This window comes from Puntigrus tetrazona, chromosome 14 (assembly GCF_018831695.1).
Source record: "Puntigrus tetrazona isolate hp1 chromosome 14, ASM1883169v1, whole genome shotgun sequence".
In the NCBI taxonomy this organism is placed as follows: Eukaryota; Metazoa; Chordata; class Actinopteri; order Cypriniformes; family Cyprinidae; genus Puntigrus; species Puntigrus tetrazona.
In genome coordinates this window covers 12,180,228-12,205,398 of record NC_056712.1, presented here as the reverse complement: position 1 = coordinate 12,205,398, position 25,171 = coordinate 12,180,228, and the positions used below count along the sequence as shown (strand labels likewise).

The window sequence follows — 25,171 nt, the reverse complement described above, 5'->3', positions numbered from 1 at the left end:
ATGTTGGAAACCTGAGAGCTAATGTTCCAGCATGAGCTCTGTATTTCTGCATGTATTAAGGTATATTTGTATTTTATTGTAGGTTAATTTGTGTGTGTGTGTGTGTGTGTGTGTGTGTGTGTGTGTGTGTGTGTGTATTTGTGGCCTAGATACAGTTTGGAGGAACAAAATGTCTTCTGATTTTTTTTTTAAATAAAGCTCTCAAATAAAAGCTTAATTTTAAGGTTAGTTTAAATTATACTTTATATTATCACTAAAATTGTTTGGAATAAAAAAATTTTTATGTATAAATAATAACATTGTCATTATTGTTTATGTATTATTTCTGAAATCTTCAGAAGTTATGAATAGTCTGTAGCTTCATGGAATAACATTACACTTAAAAGTGAGATGTTATTTATTTTCTTAAAATGATTTAACATTTATTTAACAACGACACTGAAAAGTGAGGTTTTCTGAAATATTTTTTCTTTCAAATATTTTGTAATGTATTTCAAGCATGTGTTGTTTAGTTTAACATAATTTTTATGTCATTTATTATACTGACAGTTTACTAAATGGCAACAATAACGCTGGTGTAAATAAAACTTACAAACGGTAAAAAATAAAAAAATATACAAAACTCATTGATTACTCATGCTCTGGGGCATGCTGGGAACACACACATCATAAAGCTTATTAAGTTTATTTTCCTTTATTTTATACCAAATTATTTGTCAATAAATTATACCAGTGTTTTCTTTGGGATCGATTCAGTACTTTTGCAAATATCATAAACAAATTTAGCTTTATCAGAGCTTGTATTTCGACATGCAGAATGTAGAATTAGTGCAATATTTCTAATGTGTGTGTGTACAGACACAGGCTGTTGTTCTCACAGTACAGTAATGATAGGTTTGCCAGCAGCCCCAGCTGCCTCTTACCTGGCAACTCTTGAGGGAGAAAAACAACTAGAACTTCCTCTCTTCATCTCTCTCTCTCTCTCTCTCTCCTCCTAACATACTCACTCACTCACTCGTTTCCACTTTATTTGTGCACATTTCCCTCACTTTGTCTTCTTCTGTCTTCTCTCCGTCCCTTGAGTCTTTTTTCCTTTGTTTTCTTCCAACCCTTTCCCCCTTTGCTCATCTTTCAGCGCTGTTTTCTGTCTGCATCTCTCTCTTTCACCTCTCGTCATGAGATTTACAATTACTCTGCCGTTTCCTCTCTTTGTGCTGTTCTCTGTAGCCAACCTGGGTTTTTTTCTGTCGTTTTTATCCTGATTTCATGAACTGCATCTGTAGTTCTGTGGGTCAATCTCTTCTCTCTTTGTCTGTGTTTACTCTATACTTTCATCTGTCTCTCTCTTTGTTTTCTGTTCTTTCCTCATACAGTCAAGTGAAGTGTGTGTGTATGTGTGTGTGTGTGTGTGATAGGTTTCAATGTAATACCCCAGGGAGCTCCAGTAGAGGTTGCCATAATACCAGCTCTTGCTTCCTCTGGATCACCTCCACACCTCCCTGTCTGTCCCTGTGCACTGCGTGTATGAGAGAAAGAGAGAGAGAGGGGCATGCTCCTCTTCAGTCTGATCTAAATGTCTCTGTATGCTAGCCTTGGCATTATAAACATTCTTTCTTCTGTGGGACACAAAAATATATGTTTCGCAGAATGTTTGCTCTCTTCTTTTCAGTAAAAGTATAAGGTGACCAGAGTCTCTCAAATCAAAAATACTTTTTTTTTTTTTTCACAAATATGTTAAGCAGCACAACTTTGATTAAAATAATAAGTGTTTTCTGAGCAACAAATCAACATATTAGAATGATTTCTGAGGGACAATGTGACACTGAAGATGAGAATGATGAGTAATGATGCTGAAAATTTAGGGAATAGGAATAAACAGCATTTTAAAATAAATTTGAATAAAAAAAAGTTATTATAAATGGCAATAAAATTTACATGTTATTTTTTATACTGTTTATTTAAAAGAATTAATGCAGCCTCAGTGAATTTTTTTGTTTTTCTGAGCAATAAAAATCTTTAAAGCGGGACACATATACTATTAAAGGTCCCATGTTTAGGAATAGGTTAGATATGAAGCAAAAAATTCTGTTTTTGCAAATTAACTGTTTATATATACTTATTATTTCTTTGCAATAAAAACTAAGTATTGGGTAAGAGTGATGATTTGATGCTTCCGCCTGTGAAGTGAAAAGGAGATGCCCTGGAGGTGAAGACAGGAGATAAAATGATGAAAAATTAGGCTTTAATTCAGTGCAGATGTAGCAGATGGAAAATGATTATGCATAGGAAGCCGTTGTAAGATGCGCATGTCCTGTCTTAGTTTTGTTACTCTTAGATAGACCAGAGTGAGTCTGTGGGCCAGAGGGGATGTGTGACTTACACAGGAACACTACAGGATCACACGCACAAACACACACAGTCACACACGCCTTGTGAAGAATGACAGTGGAGCATATGTGTACAGTCTGAAAGGATCGCAGCCCTGGATCACTGCTTGTGTGATTTGGCACAGGTTGAGTGTGTGTTCTTTGTGTATTTGTGTGTGTGTGTGTGTGACAGGTTGGTGTAAATGAGATTCCGACAGCTTCTTTTTCTGTCCGCCTCATCACATGTTGGGTTTCTCTTTTTTGAACACGACTTACTTATATATGGTAAATAACTGGTTAAATTTAAAACATAAAAGGTTATTTATTTATTTATTAGAATTATACTTTTTTTATGGTGCTAGACTTTAGATTTGGATAGTTTTGCTGTGCCGTTTATGGACGCAGACATCGATTTACAGTACCAAAGATGGAATATTGTACTAAACTCTTTGTGTTTGTGTGTGTTATTAGGAGGTTCTTCTGAAAAGAGCTGCAGACCTGGTGGAGGCACTTTATGGAATGCCTCATAACAATCAGGTGTGAAAATCACTACAATTAAACTGATGGTTTTATGTGCTAGTGTGTAGTCAGCTAATTTATAACATTTCTTTCATATACCGGTATATATACACATACATATATATACAATTTTAAATTATTGCAAATTAATAAACTACAAATAAGATCATAATAATGATTAAAATAGTCCTTAAATTATCTACAATGTTTAAATATTTTTGGATTAACAAGTAGCCTAAAAATTAGTTATATGAATAATTTAATTTATTTCAGGGCATTATTCTTTGTTTATGTAATGTCTTGAATCAGAACTCAAAGAGAAGCACTGTGTATCATTTTAACACCTTTCTCTCTCTGTTCTCTGGATTGGCCAGGAGATCATTTTAAAGCGTGCTGCAGACCTGACGGAGGCGCTGTACAGCGTGCCGCGGAGCCATAACCAGTTGCCCTCGCTGACGGGCTCCGGCGCTCACTCGGGCATGATGGGAGTTAACTCTTTCAGCAGCCAGCTCGCCGTAAACATCTCTGAGGCCTCCCAGGGAGACCAAGGTCAGTGTGTGCTGTAAATCCCAAATCACTCATTCAGATACACACGCGTACGACTGTCAAGCAGTTCAAAAATGTATTGCGTATATCAATAATCGGAAGTCGGTATATTGTTTGTTTTATATCACTGAACACGGAGTCTATCACTGCAAACAATTTTACAATCAAGACTCGAATTAAAAGCGGTACTTAATTTACATACAGATCAAGGAGCACGATTAATTGCGTTAATATTTTTATCACACTAACGTGTTGCGTTGACAGCCCTACAAAGTGTTTGACTGGGTTTGATTGAGACATGACTTCACAAACTCGAAGCTACTCGACAAGCTCAACACTTAAATTCAGTCACACGGTCTGTCAGTCCTTGTCTGGATCTGTTCATCTGTCGTTTGTGAGCTTCACACCCACACGCAGCCCTGGACCAGCAGCACTGTACATGACGATCGCATGGCTGTGTTTTGGCAGGCCTGTCACCTACAGCGCTCAAAACTGCCACTCACACTCACCTGCCCATAGAAACGACACATTCATCAGAGTGTGTCTGTGTGTGTACACACTCCCTGTCACTCCTGAGAGAAGTGTGAGCGGCACAGGCTGTGAACGAGCTGAGAGACTCAGGATGACAGCGCTACAAGAATGAAACACGTTATTTGCAAATGCAAACGCGGTTTATGAGCACAGCATGCACACATTTCAGAATATCGGCTTATCAAAATGCAGGGGTTTACAATTCTGGGAGTTGGCAAACATTTAGCATTCGTTAGCTGACTTTTAAAGCAGGAAATATTTAAGCAGCAATAAAATGTTTCGAAAAGACATCCGATGCATCAGAAAGTACTGAAAAACATAATCAGTTTTCGCAGAAGTATTAAGTAGTATTTCTTAAAGGACCAAATCAGTTTAGTAGAATGATTGTTAAAAGTATAATGTGAAATTGAATACAAGAGCAATGATGTTGAAATTTGAGTTACAGGAATAACTTTGAATATGATATAACTTAAAATATAGTCAAATTTAACATGTTACTTTAAATTACAATAATATTGTTAGCGTTAATAAACAGAAATGCCATTTTCTTTAGATTTGCATGTGTGTGAGCATTTCCATGCACAAGTGTGTTTTCAATATCACAGCATCGGGCCATGTTTCTCCTCACCCACCAGCTCTGACACTCACAGACAGGAAGTAGGAATGGATGTGAGATGAACAGATCGCTCTCCTTATATCAGAGAGAGAGACAGAGAGAGAGAGAGAGAGAGAGAGAGAGAAAGAGAGAGAGAGACACAGGAAGACAGAGGAACTCTCACTCCCTTGACACCCTCTGCTTTCTCTCCTGCTAGCACTCATCCCGTTTTCCTCTCGTCTGTTTTCCTCATTCACGCAGGAAAAGAACACCTACAGGAATCCATGAGGTCATGGGAAAGGGCCGTAAGCCATTATAAAAATATTGCATTTCATACTTCATGCTTGTATGCAGTGAAACTTCAGCAGGATTTAATTCGGTTAGCCTGCTGCTCTGCTCGTTCATCCATCAAACTAATTATTGTTTCAAGTTCTAATTAAGTTGCAAACTGATTTACAGAAAACACTACCTCTTTCCTGCAGCTTATCAAACCACATAGGAGAACAGTTTATTTAGGGAAGGTCTCGGATTAACCAGCATCGACTCTGCTAACGAGTGATCTTTGCAGCTTATAATGGCAGTCATGTTGCTGCTCACGTGAATGACTATGAAATTTTTTTTTACATAGTCAGAATTTTTTAATAAAACATTTTGTTATAACATTATTTGTTTTTACAGTACTTTTAATTAAATAAATGTATAATAATGTATTTCTATTCACTTCCTGTTTATTGTTGACTGACTGTGAATTGTACAGGAGGACAAAAAAAGGAAAAACAAGAATATTATGATTCCTTAAGAAAAGACTCTTTAAAACTTCCCACCATGCTTGCAAATATGTTGTGATGAGTAACAGGCCACTGTTATGCGGGTTATTGCTGGGGTGCTTTTGGGGGTTGCCAATGTAGTTTCTTAATTGCTTAAGTTGACTCTCAAGTCTCTTTGATATCCATGTTTCTCAGTACAGCTTGGGTCCTGTCTATTTTATTGTCTGCCAGACGAAAACGGTCAAAAACAACCAAATACACACACACACACACACTGCTTATGGGAACATAGACAAAGTCTTGTTCGACTGCTGTACTGAGTGCTTTCTTAACAGCATCCGGACATCTTTAAAATGTTCTCACACTTACAGAGGGATCCCACCCACTAGAAACACAAACCCAGCATGTCACAGACACACATTAGTCCAACTGCAACATCTACAAATCACATCAAGCGTCCTAATAAGCAAACTTATAATAAATCCCAGCTCTGACATGGTTTTACTATGAACTTCAGTCTACAAAAGTGTCCTTTTTAACCTGTGGCTATCTCTTACATTCCAGGTTACTCTCGTAACTCAAACAGCGTGTCTCCTCGTGGGTACGTGCCGAGCTCTACACCCCAGCAGTCCAACTACAACACCATCACCTCTACCATGAACGGATACGGAGCCGCCGGGATGACCAACCTGGGTGTCCCTGGATCCCCAAGTTTCCTCAACGGATCCGCCGCCAACTCTCCTTACGCAAGTGAGTGTTCTGTTTATCAGCTAACAGATCCTGACATTTCTGCTGAAAAGACCAGTATATTGGGTTTCTTGGCTAGTTTAACCAGCAATATGTTCTACTCTCAGCTAGTCTCAAGCCTTTACCAGCTAAGGGATTTTTACAGCAACGCCATATATGCTCTTAAACAAATGGTCGCTCACTAAAAGGTTCTTTGGGGAACCAGAATTGGTTTCTCTGGACTTAAAAATTGGCAATGGCTTTGATGTCCATTGAACTTGCCCTTTGTAGTGTTCTTTGTAGTGCAAATGTGTTCTTTAGGTTAAAATGTTCTTCACACCAAGAACAACATGTTTCTTTTAACTGAAAGATCCTATAAAGGAGCCAAAATAGTTCTTATATGACACCACTGTGAAAAAACTTCTTGGAACCATTTTTTTAGAGTGTGGAACTACTATTTTGGATGGATGTTATTTTCTTAGTGTGTGAGAAAACATTTTGCCACTATGAAGAGTCTTTTCACAGAACCATCAATGTCAATAAAGAACCTTTATTTTAAAGAGTGTAGACTGATTCAGCAGCTATTATGTTGGATAATACATGCTAGTCATTTCAGCAGGGTTGTTAACTCTTCACTGCATGTTTTGGATTCTGATTTGTTGGATTTAACCAGCTAAATTCAACTATCATGAGTCTAAAAAGCTTGCATTTTGTGATTTTGGTGATCACAACAGACATATTTGGTCACAACTCAGTCAGCGTCTTAATGCTAATCTGAAATACTAAGGTTGTTTGTTTGTCTATTCGTGTTCTTTGAGGGAAAGATTATTGTCTGTCTGCTGTTCCATGCACTGTGAACGTCTCCATCCGAACTAACTCCACAAACACTCATATTTTTTCATCTCCTTTCATGTCTAACACTTTAACGACTCCTCCATGCATCTCACTCCGTCAAACGCTCGCTTTCTCGCTGCGGTCAGGATAGTGAGTTTTCAGACTGCAGTTTCTTGTAGATACATCTGCTGCTACTGTTATTTGGGGGAAAAAAAATCACAATGCTGGAGGCCTGACAATTACAAATAAGGTTTATATACTCAAGAATGTTCATATATTGGATATATAGCAGCTGTATTTTGTGTGATTGGCACTTTTTTGGCAGGCCAAGCTTTGTGCAAAGCTGTTTCATGGCAGGTTTGCTTTCCATTCATTATAAAAATGGGAAACAAGTTGGCAAGAGTTTTCAATTGGAATTTCATTGAAGAAAATTCATTGTGGGTTTTGCTCCAATTTGGTGAGAAAGCTCAAGATTCAGCGCCAAGACTGTTGGCTAGCGTACGGTGGTTTTTACCTGTCTTTCTCTCAAAGCATGCAGATGACCGTATATTAGATGTCCTGATAATATCATCTTCTGGCATGCTTTGCGTATACATGTGTCAATACAAGAGCGGATTTCATGTTGATGCTTCTGCAAAAGTGTGATTTGGCAGTCAAATGTGGACTATATTGACATAAATCCTCCTCAAGAGTTCTAAGTTATGGATCAACTTTGCCATGCAGGTAGCACACGGTTTCATTCCCATAATGCCTCACTCTGCCATAGCCCCTCCCCTTCAATTAACCCTCTAACAATCGGCATGACCCACCTCATAACTCTCATCTTTGTGTGTGTGCGGGTGTGTGTGTTTCTCTGTGTGTGTGTGTCTGTTTCAGTCACCCCCTCCAGTCCTCTATTGGAGCCTCATGCCTCCTCTTCCTCTTCTTCATGCATCCCTACTTCCATCTCTCTGTCTGCGGGCCCTTTCTCATTCTCTCCTGTCCATATGATCTCTGCAGTCAAACAGAAGAGCGCCTTCGCGCCTGTCGTCCGGCCACAGACCTCCCCGGCCCCCACCTGCACCAGCACCAATGGGAGCAGTCTACAGGGTGAGCACCCCACCCCTCTCCTGCCTCTGAGCCAATCAGGAAACAAGACCCTGTTTTAGAACGAGTCACAAAAAAGGCACTACATTTTTGAGGACAAAGTTGATCCATAACTTTCTACTTACAAGACTGGTTGCTTTTACAACAACAACAACAACAACAACAGCAAAACAATTAAATACAATTTAAATAAATAGTGAAAATGCTTGCTTTTATCCATACTGGTGGTGATGTCTGTTGGGGCGAATTAGTGTAAAATAGTATGAAAATTTGCTCAGATTTGCATGAATTCAAAAACTTTAAAAGAAAAATAAAGATGTATATCAAATCAGTATATTAAAATGATTTCTGAAGGATTATGAGACACTTAAAACCAAAGTAAGTAACTCAGCGTACATTGTGTATTTTTGATCTATAAAGTTCTATATAAATTCTTTTATACATTTTTTGGTTGCTTTTACAATACAGGAAATTACATTTCAATAAATAATTTAATTTAATAATGTATACATTTGCTTTTGATTTGCACGCAGGTGGACTAGTTGGGACTAATTAATGTCAAATGATTTGCATGGAATCAATAATGATCATTACTCATATTACCTGCATGTTATAAACCCAAATTTTGTCTCAAGCTATTACAATTCTGACTGAAGAGTTATCTCTAGAAAGGAAACTCTTAACTTTAAAGTACTGTTAAGCGTCTGCTTAACAATGGCTGTTTGCTAAAAATATTTTTCCATCCAAACCGACTGCAATATTGACCAGAGATGAGCAGCAATATTGACATTTAATAACCATAAACCAGTCATTTTATGGTTCAAATAGATCATGTGTTATTTGAACCGTCTCGTTTATTGTGGACTGACCTCTTGTTGTCTCTTGCAGCTATGGCCGGTCTGATTGTCCCTCCCATGTGAAGAGGAACCCGATCTTCCTCTAAGGCTTCATTGAGCCCACAACAAACTCACTGGCTCACCAAATCTGTCTGACACTCTCTTATCGAACATCACCAGTCCTACGAGGAGCTGCCCGAAAAGAACATCTACAACTGGATCGCTAAAAAAAAAAAAAAAAAGAAAAGTGTACCTGGCCTGAAAATGTCCCATGTCCTGAAATGTCAATAGATGTGTTTGTTTTGCCCTCTATGGCTTCACCCTTGGAGACTCGCCATACCGGGTGGCATTTCGAACAGGAAGCATAAAAGCTGGATATTATCGCAATGTGAACGAGAAGCCGAGGTTTTGAAACGTCCACGGCCGTAGGGGCTTCTTTGCATGGCTGATGTTGTCTGTAGACTGTCCGTTTCATACTGTATGTCTGTCCTGTTTCCACTGTGAGAAGAGACGCTCATCCAGATGGGACTGCGACGGCTCAAAACGCCATTCGGAAACCATTCATTCCTAATTACAAAACGCAGCGTCTTTGGTTTTCAACATCAAGCTGATTTTATTTCTTTTCGCCGTTTGTTTTCAACCATCAAATGAGAACACGAAACGATCCCAGACTGAAGAGCGTGATATTTAGCAATCATCAGGATGATGATGATGGATGTCGGTCATTCTTACTCATACTGTTTCTGTAGTTCCAGTATAGTTCCAGGTGTGTGGATAGGTAGATTTAAGCCAGGAATGCTTTCTGCAGTTTTAATCACATTTAGGTACCAGACTTATTGTTGAACTTCTTATTGTGCTTTTTTGTATGTATTTATAAAGTTCGTTTCGGGATTTCTTTGGTGAGTTAGGCCTGAATAATAGTATCAAATATCTATGTCAACACATTTGATGTCTTAATACCTTTTAGATATTGTAAAAAGAGTGAAAAATAAAAGGGATTACACTTTTTTTTGTAAAAACAAAAATGACAATGACAAAAAAAAAAGGCCTGGACATGACCAGGACACCTGTTTTTTTGAAAGCAGGGTGCAAAGCTCCACCACTTTTGTAAAAAAAAAAAAAAAAAAAAAAAAGCAAAAACATTTTTTCAATCGTATATTTAATGTTTTCTTTTTGCAAAAAGCATTTGTGTTCTTGTTCCCTCCTCTTGTCTCGTGTGTTCTCGTGAAACGTGTATGATCATAGTTATTTCCTAATGCACTATTTTTGTTGGGGCACTTACAAAAGCTATGTATGTTAGCAAGCAGATGAAAATAATAATAATAATAAAAAAGAACAAAAAAATTGAAAACCTATACAAATATGCACCAGTATGTTTTCAGATGATTTTTTGAATCGATTACTCTTTGCTTTGGTCATGATAAGTGAAACGGTTCATCATGTGATTTTGTTAATGTTTCTAAAATGTTTCCATAATACTTCTCTGTCCTTGTTGAGGCTTATTTTACATTAGATATACGTTGTTTCGACTGGTACAAAGTCTAAATTTCTATCTAATGTGCTGATAAATATGCCACGTGTTTAATGGATCGCATCAGAGAAGTCCAAACCTCTTGAAATGGAGCACATTTTGACGTGAAATGATTCGTTGACGTCAATGTTGCTGGTGATATTGTTAGCTGTTGCACACATATGCACAAGTTATGCAATTTGTATTTAAATGCAACTCGCAATCCACATTTCGGTGGATTAGCTGTGAAATTAATTAACGGAAGGAGATATAATGATGCCTTAAAATAGGATTTGCTCCTCAAATCAAAAAATTGTCTGTGATACGATGCATTTAAATACTTATGAAGCGACAATGTTTTAGGTCTTAGTAGGGAAAAGGTGGAAAATTATTGTGGAAATATGACTATGGTAATCAATGTATTGCAGGTTGTCATCTTTACGAAGGAGGTTTCTTAATCATGTTTGCTTTTGTTTCTGTTTGTGGTTAAATATCACAGACTGACCACTTGGAAGCAATGTAATTTTAATAGTCCAGTCATGATTTTTCTCTATTTTCCTGAAGTGAGTGAAGGTGTGTTTGCTAAGATGAATTGTGAAAGAAATTGTGGTTTCTGAAAACCTCTTTTAATTTCACAGGTGACCTAATTACTTCACATTCATCCTTTTGGGGTTTAGACATAAATGGGGTAAAGAAAATATAATTTGACAGTGCCCTATTATATGAAAACAGCTGAATTCAATCTCAAAGTTCACTTGAAAACATCTCAGAGATCCAGCTTGGCTGGAAACACACACACACACACACACACACATACACACGTCCATCCATTTCACCCATGTGTTCAGTTTCCTAATAGCTTGTGAAAGGTTTTTTTGTCATAGATGTAGAGAGCTGGCTTCTGCTTTCTTTTTCAAAACCTGTTTTCTTTGGAAAATGTTAAACTCGAGGTGAAATGGAGAAAGGTACTGCATCTTTGTGAAATATGAAATATTATATCAAAATATATCAAAGCACAATGTTTAATTAATGTCTTTAGAATTCAGATAGGGAGATGTATTCTACTTTCCTTTTTTTCTCTCTGACCATGCTGTAAATAAATGCATGTTTTTCCCTTCGTTTTTATTTCGTTTTTTTTTTCCTGTGATCCCGTGCTTTTTGTACAGAAACAGAAAATAAAGATTACATTTGGCTTGGAAATATTTTGTCAAGCATCTTTATTGTGCAAAAGCGCAGTCTCTTTTTCACTTTCACAATGTTTTAAAACATCAACAGTCCATCGAGTTATAAAAGTCACTTTTTATGCTGTGCTTCTCAGCATGGGGTGAGCCATCTCAGGCCAGAAATCTCCAGCTCCGCTCCAAACTTCACAGCGAGGCTCATCCTTCCAAGGTTTCGACCTTTTGGTCTGCTCCGCCTGCCAGCACTGCTCAGTTGATGGGATATATTTTTGAAACCTTATCCAAAGACCACATTCAATTTTTTAGAGTTTTGGCCCTCAAACCCAACGCGCTGAACCTGCGTAAAGACACAGTGACCCATGCAGATCAGAATCAATCATTCCTGAAATCACTCCAGCGCAGTAATTTTCCTGAGCTTTCTGCTTGGATAAGACAGAATGAGGGAGATATTCCGAACGTGATTTGTGCTCATGTCAAAAGAAACATTTAAGGAAGGGGAAATATCTGAGACATGAAGCTGGTGGCCTTTTGATTACCTCTAGCTTTTGACAGTCTCACAAATTGCACAGTCAACACTGGCTAGTCTGTCTACACTAGAAATCACTCTTACTAGCTATCAGCTATTCCTTCAAGCAGATTTTCAATGGAAAAATTTGAAGAATGAACATAGTAAAAAGGGAAAAACATTTTTGTTTGACTAAATCAGAGTGAGAGTTGTTTTTATTTGACATACTTAATACTTTCCCCCCAAAAGAATTACTAATTGAGAAAAAAAAACTCACAACCTTAAAAATCCACATTTTAAAATTTAAAATTGACATAAATTAGTAAAAAAAAAAAAAAAAAAGTACAAAGAGAACAACAAATAAATAAAATTAGTACAAATGTCATAAAAAAATAAGCAAAAAGGATAATACAATATTTGTATTATTTTTTTACATACGGTTTTGTCAAAACTGTATACAAAAACACTGCATTGTTTGCTGTCAAAATATCTAAAAAAAAAAAATGTTTGAAATAAGCATTTTCTAGACAATCATTTTTACTTGACTAGCAAATTCTTCTTGATTTAAAATTTTGAGATATTTGGATTGGAAACAAGACAAAACAAAATCTAAGCGAGAAAAGCTTTTTTTTTTCAGTGAAAATATTTCCATTCATGTGGCACTAAATACAAAAAGAAATTCACATATGCATGTACAGTATTAATGGTTTTAATGTAAGCATGCTCACCACTGTGTGTTTTTGCACATTTACAGTAAAGCGTGGTGAGCGGGTCATTTGAAGTCTTGTATCTATATCTTGTGAGTCTTTGATGCCATTGGGCAGCAGAGCTTGTATCAAAGCTTCAGCTCATGAACAGGAAATCTGCCTGCTATCTCCAAACGTGTGGGAGTATCAGAGCTCCGTCTATCTCTCAGTCCATGAGACCAGACACACGCCGCTTCCAGACTCTACAGCCCTGAATGAACAGAACCACGACCCTCTTATTGTTGCTCAATGAATATCCACTTGTCTGTGTGAGTGGGAGAATGTCTTTCTTCACGGATGCAGGGCTGCTCTCAGTGATTATCAGTGTCTGAGTTTTCCCATGGAGAGTTTTCTTTGTCAGACTGGCATCCATGCATCAGCCCTACAGTAACAGATCCACTCTTCCTATACCTTTACTAACAAACCGCGACAAAATGACGGACATCTAGTGTAAAAGGAGAACATTCACAGCTGGTTAGTCAAAGTTTAAAACCACCAGCACATTTATAGGAAGACTCAGTATTTCATGTTTCGTGCTGTTGTTTGATGGATATTTCAGAAGAAAAAGGCATTAGATGAAAATGATATTTGCTAGTAAAGACTGTGGTAAGGGAGTGGGAGACACTGGCCAGACTGTGTTTTATTTCCTTAAAGTGGATGGCAACCAGAGAGGAAATAGTATGTAAAAGCCCTAGAAAATGCCATTTCAATGGGAAAAAACGTCTTCTGGCAGTTCATTTTGGTGTTTATTCAGTTTGAGAAGTGCACCACTTTCCTCAAAATACATGCACTACCGGTCACTTGACTGAGGTTCTCATGATCTTAAAGAAACAGATCACTCAAAAATGAAAAGTCCCTATTCAACAAAAATTATTTAACTCAAAGGAAGGAATGTTGAGTTGTTTCAATGAAAACTCAATGTATTACTGTATTAAAAGTAGTATATTATGAAGAGAAATTGACTGAGCTGGTGTAATACCTGCTTTCATTCTACAGCTCATTCTTATATTCACAAAAAAGAAAAACATAATTTGAATGTCCGCTGAGGAAAGCAATATCTTTGTCATGCTATTCTTTCATCTGTTTAGCGTGATGTCCAATAACAGCACTGCTCAGTGCATTTGTCGGCATCAGTGCTCTGATGCACATCATTAACTTCACTTATAAAACATTAGTTCCTTTCCTTGATTCTGATTGGTCAACAGCTGTGTTTTATTCACAGTTATGACCGCTTCACCCAACAGTTCTGTGTATCACTGAGCAGCACCCTTAGCAACCACCGTTAGCAACATAAACAATCAATAACACAGAATAAAACTGTTCTGTGTATTATGTATTTTGGCAAAATTAAATTTCTGTTATTTATTTAATGAAGTATGAGTTACCACTGCTGACCTTATGTTGCAAATTTAATTTTTAATTTTGAGACCATATGAGGTCTAATAAACCTTTCTCAAGCGGAGATATGTTGTGTGTGCAGCCTGCAGCTTTTCCGATGAAGAATATTTCTGCATTAACTAGTTTTCTGTTTCAGGTATGATATATATGTCCATCACTTTACACTATAATGATGCTTGCAATCTTGCGCTACTCTGCGAATTACTCTGTTTTGAAACTAAAAGACAGAAAACAGACATTTTCACATGCTGAGAGATACGCAGATGTCTCTGAGAGAAAATATAATATATGGTGTTAAAAAATAAATGATGCAGCGTATGATAAGCTATATTTTCTGTTTTATTTAAGCTCCATTAGATGAGATGCGTTTTCAGAGCATTCTCAAGTTTTTTTTGCAGAAGGACTGCATTTAGAGAATTTCAGTACTATATTACTGTCTTCTTTTTTTTTCATTGTGTGGTAACTGTTTTATAAAGCAAATAATACTCTGTGCCTAACTACGCCAATTAGCCGTGATTTATTCACAATACAGCACACTCTTTACGTACATAACGTGATGGGATTTTGACCACTGCAAAAACTATTCACTCTTGAACAAATAATATATTCATGAGACCAAAGACTGCCTGTTAGACTTACCCAAAACAAATCTTGTGTTTAACCACTATAGGGACATAAACGCCAGCGGCAAATTCTAGAAGATCTGGCCAGGGTAAGGCTGCTCTGCCGCTGATGTCCTAGAGCTCACATCTCCGAAAACTTTAGAGACGTTATCTTTACTAACAAACCACATGTTGAAGTACATTATCACCTAAACAATTCTCAAACCATGACACAAAAACAGCATCATTTATAAAATTTCTGTGGATTCTATATCATTTGCCATGAGAAATATTTCAAACGGAGTGATACAAATGGTAAAACGGTTGCATCACTAGAAAGTTGCTTGCCTGGAAAAAGCTCTCAGCCAATCAGATTCGAGAACCAGAATTAAGTGCGATATATAAAAAAGGGCAATATTCCGGCAGCTGGGGTACTAGTAAAAAAAAATTCAATAACAATTGACAGTAACTCAACTTTAATAATATGGTAATTTTTCATACTCAAGCAAAAAAAGAAAGAAAAAAGTAAAATATTAGTTCTTACAAACATATTCCATCACATTTATTACTAAACATTGAAATATTATATTCTTAAATTTCTGTGTAAATTTTTTTGAATGATCATTAAATCAATTAATGCAGCAAGATGCATAAAATGCACATTTACTGTGTATTTCTGTACATTGTTTCACAAGATTTTTTTAAAGTATAGTACAGTGTATTGATGTAACACACACACACACACACACACACACATATATATATATAGTTCAACAATGCATGTCTGATAATGTATCTTTTAATTTTTATATGATTGCTGTTCACTTCTAAGACTATCTTTCCAGGTGTGTGGGTGAGTCAGAGTCAGAGAACTTGATGCCAGGATATCACTTCTATAGTGCATCTGTGTATATGTCGTGCATCTGTGTATAAGGAATGAGCACACTTCCTGTGTGCTGATGATGTCATAGTGACAGCTCAGGCCCGGTGCTGCTTCTGCGAGGGGCTGGGCAGCAATAAAACGGGCCCAGAGGACTAACAGAGAACTGTAAGTCATCTTAAACAGGAAGTGCCTGAGGCCTCAGGCTACGATGACATAGGAGCCCTCCACCAACTCGGCACAGTTCAGAAGGTGCATAAATCACCCGTGCAAAAGTTCACCTCCAGCCAGGGAATCCACAATCACCGAAGTAGCTCTGGAAATATCACATCGGCCCATCAAAACCATGTGTTGCACTACAGGCCGATGGAGCACATATTTAGGAGTATCTCCCGCTGTAGGTTGCAGTTCCCTCCTGGATTTGACGATTGTGTTACAGTGTGGCACAAGCAAATGGCCTCTGCAGGTGTGAGTTATTGAGAAGTGATCCATCATTCCTGTCAAAGCCAATCTCGGTTTTGATCGTGAGCTACGATTAAATGTCTGTTAGAGCTACTAGCAAATTCCATACAGAGCAGGAATGGGAAAGCTCTCAATGACATCGATGGGTCATACGGTGATCTAAAGTAAGAGGAATTGACGTTGTTTGATGTGCGTTTGGTTATGAAGTGAGACGTGCATTGCTGAACACTTGTTACTTGCTTTTCCTCCACCTGTCATTGAGTATGACAAGTGTTACCGGATGGCTCTCGATGAATACTGCTTTAAAGATGCATGTCTTTCACAGCCAAGGTGGAGGCAAAAATCACCTGTCAGAATAAACCAAATCAGTCTGTAGCTGGAGATACTTTTGCTTAATTGCAAAGCTTAGAAAAAGTGTGTGACCGCAGCGGCTTTTCTTCCCGGTTAGGCCCTCCTTCCTGTCATCACCTCCAGCTAAAACCACACCTCATTCTCTCACCACGATCGCTCCATCTCGAAAGCGCTCGCGGTATCAGCTGAAGAAATATTATCGTTTCCGTTGCCAATCGGGCCTTGTGTGGCCCTGAAGCGAGAGGGGCGTGTGGAGAGTGTGACCGGGTCACCGAAACGAAGTGTCGCTGGATGCGGTTGCGAGATCTGGTCGTAGAAGCGCTGTCACACCCCCCCTTGGCGGAAACCCGATCCTAGCGGCTAAGAGGCGAGCTGGAGAAAGCCCCATCACTCCTGCAACATCCCGAGAGCACGCGGCCCAGGAACCCTGTTTGTGTTGAAAGAAGAATAACATCCCTTGTTTTGTTTTGCTGTGTGTTTTTTTTCTTTTTTAGACGGGCTTCGTTTCGTTCGAAGACAACCTCGGCGTAAAACGCCTCCTTGAGAAAACATAAAGAAAAAAGTACACTTTACACCTGTTTCCTTTTTTCATCTGTCTTCATTATTCTGTAGGAGGCAGGATGTTTGGTTTGGCTGCGACCTGGCTCATGACTTAATCCCTGGGTGCTATTGTTAAATTTTCGAGAAAAAGAATGAAAACCAAATGTGGTGTGGGACCGAGGATTGAGTTTCAAGCCTGCGCTTTAACAATGTTATATTTCCAGCCATTCAGGCCAAATAATTCACTTATGTTTCCCTTGTAATATTATGCCAAACATGAGATCTTTACTTTGTCAAATCTGGTAAATATCAAACCCACGGTATCAATAGGAAAACAGTTTTAATAAGCATTCCCAGAAGAGGTCGGAGGAACACCTCTCACCTGGAAGCGATTAAACGGGACAGGAAATGGAGGCAGGGAGCGAGTGCTTCCCAATAACGCCAACCCCTGAAGAACAAAAATATGCAGAATCATCATAAACCATTATCTGAGAGCAGATAGAATTGCTCCAGACATCTGGGGTATAAGATAAAGCCAAACAAATAATTTATACAATAAATATCTCTTCAATATGTTTCTTTATGCAGAACTTCTTTCGTTGCAGACAAAATCATATTAGGATAGCAAAAAAAAAAAAGAGAAGGAAAAACACTTTTCATAACATTGTTATGTCAAAGTTATGTCATGTTATCTCAAAAACCTGTAAAAAATAAACAAATAATAAATTTAATACCACACTTTTACAGTGATTTTATAAAATACAATGCTTTGAACTAATGTTGTTAATGTTGAATAAGTCTGTATTAGCATTTTTGGTAATTGAGGTAAGCTGAAATAGAATAAAATAAAAATAACTAAAGAATAAAATAAAACATTTTAAAGATCGCCTTGGCAACTAATTGAAAGAAAAAAAAAAAGTTACATTTAAAAAAAAATATTAAAACTGAAATAAAACAGAAAAGCACATAAATTAATAAAACTAAATTTAACATGAAAACTAAATATATGTAAAAAAAAAAACCAAACAAATCAAAATATGAATACTCTAATAGTATATACATAATTATAAAGACTTTTATTTTATTTTGTATATAAAAATGGTCATTTTATAATTAACTGAACTGTTTCTCTTTAATTATGTTTTGAGTAGATACATTTCTTCTTATTGCGTTAACATTAATGTACATTAGAGTAAGTTACATAAAATTTTGTAACTAAATTTCTTAACTCTATGATAGAGTTTCATCTTTGGGTGTGATTTTAAAGTACAATATAGAGAATTAGTTCAAGTAAAGGCCAATTAATAGAATCTTTCGAAAAACAGCAATCATGTTCACACAGACACTGACCAACTCTCACTGACTGGGGAAAAAAAAAAAGTGTATTACTCTATATCTACAATCCAAATTTTACTCTTATTAATGTTTTTGTGTGTCATTCGGCAAATAAAATGAAGGCTGTGGGTGAAGCTGTGGTTGCTGTCAGTCGGGTGAAAACAAACTCCAACCAAAGCCTAACAGAGGTAGCAAACTGATCCAACAAACCCCAACAGACTAGTTTGTTGGCGTTTGTCTGTGCGGTGTGAATTGACCTTAAGATGATATAAAACAGCACCATAATGCCCAGTAACAGTAAAATATATGGGACCAAGTTGCCATCCCACATTTTGACAGTAAATGTAACAGGAAATGTATTAAAACTAAATTCAATTTTGTTATGTTGAGTCACCACACTTCCAATGTAAAATTCGGATCCTGAAGCAAAAGCCAGTTAGAAAAAGTTCTTTCGAAGACTCTGGGTGAGCAGGGAAACCCTTCCCGATTGAAATTCAAACAGCAGAGACACTGTGATCATCTCCCAGGTACAAATCAGAGTTAATAAATCAATCTGCAGCCTGGGTGTGCTCACAGTCACTCCCTCCGCTGTTCGCTAAACAAATGGATTCTGCATGCTTAATGAGAACACAGGGAGGAGGTGGAGGGGTGGAGGTAAAGTAACTAATACCTCTGATGGAATCAGCAGACGTGAGCTACAGACACCTGCCAAAAAAGCAAACAACGCGGGCCAAGTCAGGGATTTGGCCAGCGAGGCCGCGGCGGCATCCGCGTAGGAGAGCTTCTCGTTTCGTGGCAGATTTACAGCGGACCATGAGACTTTTCTTGGAGAGACAATGGACTGTCAGAGCACCCGAAGGCACGCAGAGGATAACTGCAACAGCAGATCGTAAAGAAAGTCTGATGATGATTCTAATCCAGGCCTTTCTATAGATGTCAGACTTATTTAGTTAATACAAGGTGATGAAATGAACAGATGAGCAGCAATCAGCGCCGCAGCTGCAAAACACATCCTCTCACACGTGTTTCAAACCTGCGTTCGCTCACTTCAGGTGCTGGCTGGATCGTTGCTGCATGTCTGCTGCAAGTTTTTGGGTTATAGGATCATGCTGTCCGAAGCAAATAGTTCAGGCAGTTTCTTGAGGAGATTTGAGATGTCTTTCTTGAGCACTCAAACAGTTTCTTAGATTTCAATCACAATATTTAACATGACATTTTTAATGTATTATTTCTGGCTCTCAACGAGGTTCACGTAAGGAAATGCAAAAACAAAGCTGAGAAGTGATGGCCCACTTTTCAGTGGATTGATTCCGGAAGTATTTTCCCCACTCATTTTCTCCTTAAGGAATTCAGATAAATATGTCAATAACTAGTTATGAGCTTAGAACCAACTCAACCAGCTACAAGATTAATCACAGTTTGATTAAAAGCAAAAACATTTGAGAGCCAGAGAGGGAAAAAAGACTACTTAAATTGATTGTTCAGCCACAAATGAAAAGTATGTCATTTACTCACTCTCAAGTTTTTTCAAACCTGTATGAGTTTTCTTCTTCTGCTAAACAGAAACCACAGAAGTCAAAGGGGACCAGCAACTGTTTGATTACCCACATTCTTCAAAATATCTTCTTTTTTTTCAGCAGAAGTTTAAAGGTAAGAAAATGATGACAAATTTTGTGTTTTTAGCCAAACAATCCTATTAAAGAAGCTCTGAAATACACATTCTATGAACCACTGATGACATAACCGAAAAAAATAAAGTATAAAATTATTGACTTGATTATAAAGGTAAAGGTTTACTGAGGCACACAAGCACTGTAGGCATCCAACAGACTGACAGACCTAAGAATGTCTGTCTTGATACATTATTAAACATAATAGATTTTATATAAATTCAAATATGTACATTTCTCTACGGAAAATGAACGAGATTTCTCCTGTGACCTGTGCTCCATACCAAACACTCACACACACTGCTGAGCCAAGGCCAGCCATAGCTGGTAATTGCTCAAAAATCATCATACTATATGTAAACCAGCATCCTCTCCAAGCATCATCTCTTTCTCCATCCATGAATATTTATCTATTTGACACTGTTCCAGGTGCCTTCTGGGTAAAAGCATTTGTGAATGTTGGTGACAGATTAAATGAAAGTGTGTTTGTGTCTAAGCAGAAAAATCCAGTGATTGAAATAAGACCATCTGCAGGAACATTAAAAGGATTCCCAGGGAATGCATGAACCGATAAAATGTATACCTTGTATACAATACAAAGCATCTGCCAAATGTGTCATTGTGAATGAAAAACTCACAATCATACAAATCACCAATTATCTTTAAAATCCACAGTATTTTAGTAGTTTTCACCTGGTCGTATCATGGCTGGGTGCACTTTAAATTTGACAGACAGACTAAAAGTATATATTTAACTTGTGATTTTTGCCTACCGTAATAAACTACATATGTGGAAAATGTCAGCGATATGCATCGATGTTACAACACCACATACATATGCATGAATGGCTGTTTCTATAGAGAAAATATTCCATACAGTGCTGCGTCCCGTGGGAGCTTTCACAGGTCATTGCGCATGTTTACACAGCAGCCCAAACTCTGGGCGAAAGCACTGCCATCGAAGCCGGTTCTCCAGTAACTATGTGAGGTAGCTCGTGGCGAACGGCGCACTCATATATATTTCAGCTCAAGCAGATTGTTGAAGGACTTTTGAAACAGGAGATTTGAGATGACTCAACTTTCACTGCAGCCGTATAAACATTCACTGCCGCTCTGCCCGAGATCCATCAGTCTGCCCTTAGTGAAAGCGGCCATAAAAAAATTCCCTCCGGGAACAGTGAGAACGTATGAGAGTTCCAGCCTGGCAAGGACTAATATTAAAACAACGAAGCCCCATAATTATCATAGAATTCCAAAGAAGGCCGGCCCTTAATTAGGCCACACAGGATCCTCTTTATAAAGTATGGAAGTAATAAATAAGCCATTAGCTGGGCACTAAAGGCGCAAGAAATAAAACCCAGTGCAGGAGAAGGCAGAGATTGGCCTGAACTCAAAGACTGATGGTGAATGATATACTAAAGCCCCTGGGTCACAGATCTTCATCACTATTCTGAAACACAGCTCAGAGCTCGACTGGTTTCTTACTGCACTGTGATTTATGGGTCATGTGACCAGCTGAGAATGGGAGGCTCCACCCACACCTGTTAGCTGATGTATGGCAATAGTAAACAAGTGCGTAATACAAGCCATTGTATCGTTATTTACTGTTAGTCGTAACGCACCGCTGGTTTACTCGATGACTTCGGGATTATTTATCACTAATATCGCTCTCGTATCCAACATGCGGTCAAGCGCGGTCTTGTCAGGGCTGCTTTGGAGGTTGAGAAAAATCTCATATCTATGAAATTATGAAACCTCTCCTTTAGGAACCGTACAGTTTTATTAGTTTTACAACTGCTGCCGTTAACGAATGGCCGCCTTCACATAGCAAGTAAAAAACAGCAAAGTTAATGGCTAACAAAGGAAGTCAGGAGCAACGCTAGGCTGATTATGGCAATAACTCTCACAGATACTAATTACAAATGGCTGTAAAATAAGTCAAACTGGTCATCCTAATGAGCACACCAGAGACCTATTGCTAAATTCCATTAAAAAGATCTATTCTTTCTCCTTTTTCTTTCCATTTTTTTCTGCGGCATCAGTGTCATGTTATCAGACGTAACACAACAAATATGGCATGTCTCTTAAAGGTCATTATGCAGTAAAAAGTTTCCTTAGGTAAATTATTAATGTAATTATCCAACTTAGAATTAAAACAGATATGAAAGAGAGGAAGAAGGAACCGCACAGTGTCAACATATATAAAAGCACGTCCACATATTTCAAAATGGCCTGTCTTAAGCTTTGGCTAATTAAATGTATTTTAGACTGGATCAGAGAGAAAGTTCCATTAGCCCTACATAAAGAAAGAGATGAACATAGATGCATACAATAACATTCAAACCTTTGGTGATGGTTGGGGTATTTTTCTTAAAGAAATTAATTCTTTTATTCAATAAGGATACATTAAATTGATCAAAAGTGGCAAATAAATTAAGCAAATTAAACAAATGCTGCTCTATTAATTTCTTATTCAGGAGAAGCTAAAAAATTTGTTACAACTATTGATAAACATTGATAATAATAATAATAATAATAATAATAATAATAATAATAATAAGAAGAAGAAGAAGAAGAAGAAGAAGAAGAAGAAGAAGAAGAAGAAATGTGTCTTGAAAGAATTTTTAAAGGATCAAGTGATTGAATTAAAAGAATAAATTACAGGTAAAAGTCTCTTTCAATAACATTTGAATAGTAGCAAACTTTTGAGTGGTAGCGATCACGTCATATGCAAACAAGTTCAGAAAACATAAAGGCTCTAGAGAACTAGCTTAACTGACTTTAAAACAACAAGCTTCAAGACAGTCCTAGCATATTATATATATAGAACGTTACATTCACATTTGTTTTCTTTCATATAGCAATATATACTGTTATATCTTATGTTCTGTTTGTAAAAATGCTTCACAGATTTTGTTAATGTTGTTTTTGTTAATGTATGCAATAAAAATCATCATCATACATTTTTAATTGTCCAAATACTTCTAGGGGCCAATTTATGTCATATTATCTCATTTGCAAATTTAGAGCTCAAATGCTACAGAATAAATTTCCCTTGTTGAGTGAAAATACAAGTCCATTTTGCGCAGACCTGTTTTTTCAGAGCAGCTCCTCACCACCTCCGCTAATGTGGGTCATGCAGCAAATGAGCGATTGCCTTTGCCATCGCAGCACCAAAACCGCGAACAATCCTTTCTGCAAAGCTCCAAGAGACTCCGAGCCTTAAAGTAAACCGCTCTAGGGAGACGCGCTACAGCCCGGTGAAGAATAGGAGGATAGGTGGTAGATTAAACTTATCTGAGGACGAGCCAAATGGGCTGTTCTCCTCCAACTGAAACTCTGACGGAACCCTTTTGCCGTGCCATTCTTCGACTGCCTGCAGTGGACTCTAGAGGACGCTGAGCTCCACAGGGCGGGCAGATTCTAATAAAAAGTAGTTGACATTTTAATTGCATTTTTCTCATCAAGGACTAATATGCAAGATGGGTCTGGCATCTCTTTGGAGAGCAATGTGGGTGATGTTATGATCAGTAATTTCTTTGATAAACACTCAGAACCCCCATTGATACGATCTCACGGCGAGCTGCTTTGTGTGGAAAGCGTATCTCGGCAGCATTTGTTGCCAAGCCCAACTAATAGAGACATTTGATTGGAGCACCGTGCAGCATTTTAGCTCTTTTAACAAAGACACTACAGTATGCAGATGCACAAACTAATGTGGAAAAGTTTTCACGTTCATATTGTTGCGCTAAAAGGATTTATAATATTAATCAAGGCCAAGGAGAGGGAGGTCATCGACTCAATTTAGTTGTTTAGCATTATGCGCTAAAGCTTGTCACGCTAAATAAAACCATGTCCAAATCATGTAGCGCTGTAAAAATTAAGTGCTCTTAGCGTATATAATACCTTTATTGGATTATTTTGTTACACTAATCTGTGAATATAAAGTCAGATTAGGCAGCTGCCCCCCGGTGTGACAGTCACCAAAGACCTCCAAGATTGTCTGTATTAGCGTTTCCCAGAAGGCCACGCATTGCAGTTTAAAGACATAATGGCTTTCAATTAGGAGTTTTATAAACATTGTGAACCAAATGTCTTTTTCCACTCGTACATTTTAGGCATTTTACTTTAGATTTAGAGAAAGTTATTGCTGCATTTATGCTGAAAACTTTGAGAAACGAGCAGCAAGCTTTTTCCAAGAAGCCACCTGGATTAGCTCTGTTTTCCGTTGGGCACAAACACACTCATACACTCAAACTTCAACATTACCAAGTTGAAATGAATTGAGTAATTTACCATCTGGTTGATTCCATCATTTCCTGCAAGGTTGGTAATTGTTTCTCATTACACGCCTGCTCATATCCACTCGTATCCGATTTGAAATATCAGTTTTCATTTAATCATATGCATTTTTGCATCAATGTATCGTTTTGGAAGAAGATGTGAACTTTTTTTGTTGTTTAACAGAACGCAGCTCCTCTATGAAGGCGCGGAAAGTGATTTATCGTGGTTTCAGGGTTAAAGGTGTAAGCACTTTCCAAGGGGCTCCCAAACGGATTAAACGGCGGTAAAAAAGAGAGGTAATTGGAACTAGTCGGAATAGCTACAAACAAGAACTTCTTCCCTCAGAAGCTTTAAATTTACTGTTTGAATGGCAGAAAACTCAAAGATTTTTCAATTACCAATTTTCTGCGTACTTCTCTTTTCTTTTTCTCTTATGCATTTAAATTGGATATGATCTCGGAGGAAATGGTTATCATTTTAATGACACTCTCCATTCATTAAAGGCTCCAGATCTCCAGCCTTCGCACTCTCAGGGGGAACCGCCGAATAAGAGCCAGACTCAGAGAAAGAGAGAGAGACGCTCCGTTCAATTACCTCTGTGTTGGCCCTTCCTCACGGGGCCCCGCTGTGTGGCCCTTAATCCTATCCTAAGGAATCAGACCCAGGTGCGAGGAGAACTAGAAAGAAACAAAAGATTTTAAGTGCTTTTTGCATTCACTTTTACAACAGGACAATCGCTCATAAGAATGAGATACGTTTGTTTTATTTTCAGTATATAACATCCTTAAGATCAATTTACTTGAAAACCAAAATAGCTAAAGGATATAAATTTTTTCTTTATTTTATTTTCTTATTTATTATTTATTTTCCACCATCAAATTCTTGTTTATGTTTGCAACAA

General features: G+C 37.7%; 1 protein-coding gene across 3 annotated transcripts in view; it reads left to right on the top strand.

The window, feature by feature from the left end:
- The window catches only part of LOC122358094 (transcription factor COE3), a 97,152-nt gene extending 85,642 nt beyond the window's left edge, over positions 1 to 11,510 (top strand). For 2 of the 3 annotated variants that reach the window (XM_043257869.1, XM_043257868.1), the window contains exons 12-16: positions 2,838 to 2,903; positions 3,260 to 3,434; positions 5,889 to 6,074; positions 7,884 to 7,973; positions 8,859 to 11,510. In XM_043257869.1, coding sequence (XP_043113804.1) covers positions 2,838 to 2,903; positions 3,260 to 3,434; positions 5,889 to 6,074; positions 7,884 to 7,973; positions 8,859 to 8,890 — 549 coding nt within the window. In that variant the 3' untranslated portion in view covers positions 8,891 to 11,510. The remainder of the gene's footprint in view (positions 1 to 2,837; positions 2,904 to 3,259; positions 3,435 to 5,888; positions 6,075 to 7,883; positions 7,974 to 8,858) is intronic. The other variant, XM_043257871.1, reaches the window with a different exon arrangement.
- The last annotated feature ends 13,661 nt before the right edge of the window (positions 11,511 to 25,171 follow it).